The 5428-nt window shown below is 34.7% G+C and overlaps 1 protein-coding gene across 1 annotated transcript in view; it reads right to left on the reverse strand.

Annotated features, from left to right (window-relative positions):
* Positions 1 to 4022: 4022 nt before the first annotated feature.
* LOC119410974 (probable asparagine--tRNA ligase, mitochondrial) overlaps positions 4023 to 5428 on the reverse strand; it is a 3633-nt gene continuing 2227 nt past the window's right edge. Inside the window, exon 8 of the mRNA XM_037677893.1 lies at positions 4023 to 4029. Coding sequence (XP_037533821.1) covers positions 4023 to 4029 — 7 coding nt within the window. The remainder of the gene's footprint in view (positions 4030 to 5428) is intronic.

Below are 5428 nucleotides of genomic sequence, written 5' to 3' on the forward strand. Positions count from 1 at the left end.
TATATATATATATATATACTGTATATATATATATATATATATATATAAAAAAGTTTTTTTCCCAACTCCTTTCATGTCAACTGATAGTTGCTGTGCGTAGCATAGATTTTGCTTTGGCTGTCATTCTCGGTGCTATTTGTTACATCTAAATTTATTATAGACAGCCTTGAATAAAAATCCTAATTTCAAATTGATGTCCTAATGACTTGGGTGTCCAGTAGCCATAACAACACCATGAGCTTTAGACATTGCCAAGATCTAGCCACTTACAGAATGAAGTTCTTTAAAACTAGTTCAGACTTTTAACTAAGGTCCCACATAGCAAGAACCAACATCCTCATTCCTACCTCTGCTTGTCATCTATCTGGCATTAAAGTCCACAGTAAACATTGCACATAGTGGCTCACAATTCACCACTGATATGACCACCAGGTGTTTGGGGGAGATCTGTATCTCTGTATCTCAGAACTACAGCGCCAAAGGTAGGTCCTTGTTTTCTTATTCAAGGCAGGATACATTTTTAATCCCCTTACCCAAGCAGGTTCAAAGGATAATGAAATATTCTTATTCATAGAAACCAGGGGTATGAGGAATTGCTAGTTGTTGTTTTTTTCTCTCCACCCAGTAGTAGAAGAAGTCCTTGGCACAATTTACAACAGCAAATGGACAATAGTTGACGAGTACACTGGCAGTCAGACATACTAAATCATTTAATAGAAAAAAAAAACAATAATAAACAGCAGATTGAATAAATATCCTGAAGAGAATTTGTGACCCTGAAGCTTAAGGCAGGAGAGAGGCATAACAAAAGGCTGACTAAAATTTCCTTGGAGTCGAAAAAGATCCCATGTACCTCTTGCATGGTAAGCAGATAGTTCAGGATGCTCTGTAATTCATCCTCCTTCACACCTCGATCCTAAAAAAAGTAGACAGCAAAATATATTATTGCAAAACCATTGACAACCAAGACAAATAGCTAAAGAATGTGCAAGTAACAAAGATAAGTAGAATATTATAATTATATTAAAAGTTATACTACCTTCAATGTCAAGCAAAGCCGCTGAAAATGGTTATACAGTAGGGGTTCTCAAACTTTTTGGGTTCAAGGACCCCTTACAGGGGAGAAAATGTTTCAGGGACCCCCTTATAACCCTCATGTTTATTACATTTTCTTCAATTTGTCTCTTTAATGCAGTGGAAATATTTATGTAACATAAATACTGAAGACATGTTCTTTTAAAGTGTTAATACAATTTTTATACTTTTATACATGGGGTATTTTGCATTCAAGACACACTTGATCAACATAATTTTTAATTTCAATTTCCAAAAATTACAGTTTTGAGAAAATTAACAGTATCAAAAAACACTTTAAAACTTTAACTATTCACCTAAACATGATAAATGTATTGCCACGTCTTCAAATTATTACATAAAACACTTTACATAAAATTGAACAGAATCATAACAGCAGAAGTCATGGCAAGTGACAGGGCTTAATTTGTAAACTGATCGATGCCGGAACGCAAAAAGCAAAAAGTGGTGGGGCTGGCTTTTGAATAAAGTAGATGTGATTTCCTGTATTTTAATGGGTTGTTCAACATCTGCTTGCTTGCACACACACACACTATATATATATATATATATATATATATATATATATATATATATATATATATTTATATACACACATACATGTGTGTGTGTGTGTGTGTATATATTTATTAATTTATTTTATTTTTTGGTTGACCCCAAAGAACCAGCTCGCGGACCCCTGGGGGTGCAGGGACCCTAGTTTGAGAACCACTGATTTAAAGAATGTTGTGTTAGTCAAGTAGTTTTATATTTTGTTTTGTATTCATATGCTTTATTTAATGTTTGATCAAAAGTCAGCAAAAAGACATGAAATAAATTCCAATAATCATAAAAATGTCAGATGACAAACCTTTTTGTAATGCTATATACAAAATTTCACTTAATACACAAAAGCAACAAATAATTTCTCCTAGATTTTTAAAATATTTTTTAGTGTGATGTTTTCCCCTTTTATTTTAGGAGCTGAGCTGTGAAATCATTTTTAAAGTTACCGCAGATGTTTTCAGTGCAGCTGTGCGGGGGACTGTGATGCTATGACAGGTGGGACATACCTTCAGAATGAGTTGCTTGAGGAAGAGAAGCATGAATGCTCGCAGAGAAACGACTTCTTTCTGGGTTGGCCTCGGACCATCTGCAGTTTGAGACATTTAAAAAAGCAATAAAATGCAGAACGAAAGCAAATTAAAACAACATCTGTCTTTTGCTGCTCGTTTTAACTCTTGCCTCTGTGTTTTTAGGGAATTATCCAGAACAAGTTTATATTATATTTCAAGAACACATTTTAAAACAACTTTGGGTTTTTACTGTATAAGGTATGATAAAATGTTTCACCAGGTTTGAACAGCCATCTTGACTCTTGTGAAACCAGAACATATATGTACATATGTTGTTCTAGTTTATGCTTTAAAATCAAAAAACGATCATTCAGCTTATTCATCCCAGGTGTGCCATCTGCGCTGCATCCAAACTCAGTATGTCTGTGAGGTAACCTTGGCCACTGTGCTCAGACCTCCAGCCCAAGGTTACCTTACTCACACCTGCCCATCACATGAGCCAACAACTCATTAAAACTGCCCAGAATTCCTCTGCCAGTTTAAGGTATGGTATGGTATGAAGTTTATTCATTTTAAAAAAAGTACAAAACAATTCCATAACAATATATAAAAAGATACAAAAGATTTAAAATGAAAGGCAGCAGAAAGAAGAAAAAATCTTATTATATCTGCCCCTTTTTTCAAACAATTATTTCAGACATATTAATTTTCAAGTAACAGAACAAAATGAATAACTTTCTAATTTTTCTAATTCTAATAAAAAACACACACTAAGCTACTTCATATATACTTTTTTAACAATCTAGATTTGATCTTTTTCTTAAATGTACACATTGACTTGACATTTTTTACAGTTTAAGGTCACTTTGGCATTCTGAAGGTAGGCTCGGATTCAAATCCTTTTCTGTTATGAGCATCTTTACACATCTGATGAGCTGAGTAGTGTTGGCAGGTATATTAATTTTACTCTTAATTTCATTGTACTGCGTATAATGACAATAAAGGCATTCTGATTCTGATTCTGATATGCATCTTGCATCGATGAAAAAGAATGTCAAACCGTAACACTCTGATTAAGCTAAAGCGTTGTTTGTGCTCTGCTTCCCCACTTGGCACAGATACTTTCTAAACCATCAGATGTATTATCTATTCCAAACACAAAGCTTTCTGATTTTTAACCAAACCATGTTTGTACTGTACACTGAGCAAATAGGCTGCAGCTAGAGGAAGATCAATATGAGAAGAATTCAGTCAAACACATCAGGAAATACAGAATATGTATTTATTACCTCTTCCAGCAACACAAACCAACAGTGAGATTAGCAGGACTCAGTGCAACACAAAGCCTTAGTTTTGGGCATAAATCCTGGTGTATATCAACTCATTTCTTATTCATTCTGCATGACGAGCAAGGTATTAAGACAGACAAAATCTTATGCAGCTGCAGAGCTATTATATGGAAGTAACTGGGTCAAATACAATTGCAGAAGCAATTCAGAGAAAATTGGTCACTTTGCCCAGTGCCCCCCTTTTTCTTCTTAGTACTGATAAACTCCAACCTCTGCCTTGGCTGAACATGTGTTCATTTGAAATGGGAGCAGATACAGTGGCAGCAGACACCTGACCATCCTGCTCCGACAGCTGGTCAATATAATCGATGATGAGGCTCCCTGAGGTAGCAGGAGGAAGCTAAGTGCTACTGCATCCCGACACTGATTAATAGCAAGAGAAAGGAAAACCCACCGTAGGGACAGGGCCCAACATGAAAGGGATGATAAGAACATTATTACCACAGCCACTGCATCTAAGTTATTCTCGAGCAATTATGCTCACCAACTTGGCACAGCTCTTGTTTCTCATTCAAAGATTGGTTTAATTCCTGCATCCCAAGGGCACAAGGAGAAAGAGCTTATTGAAAAACAATTTATGTTCATGAGATTATTGCAGGAATCTCATTTCAGCTTATGAATGATAATAATGAACTCAAGACAATAGCATGCGTCCTCTATGTAAGTACAAACCTTTCAATAAACAAACACAATTTATTACATGTGCGCTCCACGTTTCTTGATGAAATGAACAAATGCTGATAAAGATCTGCAGTAGCTGTCGCAGGTTTACAGAATTTTAATGACAGCAAGCCTTGTCTGTTTAACCTGCTATGATTTAAGTTGCAATGTGCACACTTTAAACTGCAGAGAGGGAGAGAGGAAAACAAAGTATTTAAGGAGATCTAAAGAAAACACAGAGGGGAAGAAGTGTATGTATAAAGTGAATCTCCTTAAAATACACAACTTATTAAATTAATTAAACTCATCTCAAAAGTAAAAAAATGAAAAGACTCAAAAACAGTAAACCAAGACTCCAATATTTTATGTACAGTAGTCCCTCATTACTTTGCGGTTCGACATTCGCGGACTCGCTCTATTGCGGTTTGTGGATGTACAGTCCATAATTTTGTACAAAAACAATGTACAGGACACATTATTGTCAACTTTAATATTACTCACGTGATTGGGACAGTAATACTGTACAGTAAAAAGTTAATGAAAAAATAAAATACTTCGGCTAGGCACCGCCATTTTCTAGTTTTCTCTCACTAAGCCTCCACTGTATTCATGCTCATAATGACCACATTTCCCAGATTGCAACAGAGCCCCGCCCAGAAGCCATTTCCTTCTGCTGAAAAACTAGAGGAAAAGTGGTGATCTGATCTGAAACATGTGGCACTTATTAGGAATGCACCGATCCACTTTTTTAAACTTCCGATCCCAATACCTAAATCTGAATATCAGCCGATACCGATCCAGTTCCGATATCATCATCATCATTGATTTTATATGAGGCTGTTATAATCTCCTCTCAAGTACAATTTGTACAAATATATGCATGCATGTCCAAAAAGGCAACTTGAGGTAAGTTTTATTAATGTTGAATAAATTTTAGAATTAAATTCTGCTAACACAAAACATGTTTTTTTTTAATTCCTAGCTTTCAAGTTGATATTAAAGTGATTAATTTAAGTGATTGTTTAAAGTTATTTTATTTTATTTTTTTAAATAAGGGGCAGATATAAGATTTTTCTTCTTTCTGCACTCTTTTCATTCAATGTTTTCTTTTTGATGATGTTTTAAAATTTTGTTTCATCTAAATGAATGAATAAATGAATAAAATAAAATAAAATGTTAAATGGCTTTAAACACCTGCTAAGTTTGTGGCATAAACCAACAGACATGTTCCTGCTTTTAGTATTTTACATCACTTTATAATGTAGCTGT

Source organism: Nematolebias whitei, chromosome 6 (genome assembly GCF_014905685.2).
Source record: "Nematolebias whitei isolate Nwh7 chromosome 6, NemWhi1, whole genome shotgun sequence".
NCBI classification, from domain to species: domain Eukaryota; kingdom Metazoa; phylum Chordata; class Actinopteri; order Cyprinodontiformes; family Rivulidae; genus Nematolebias; species Nematolebias whitei.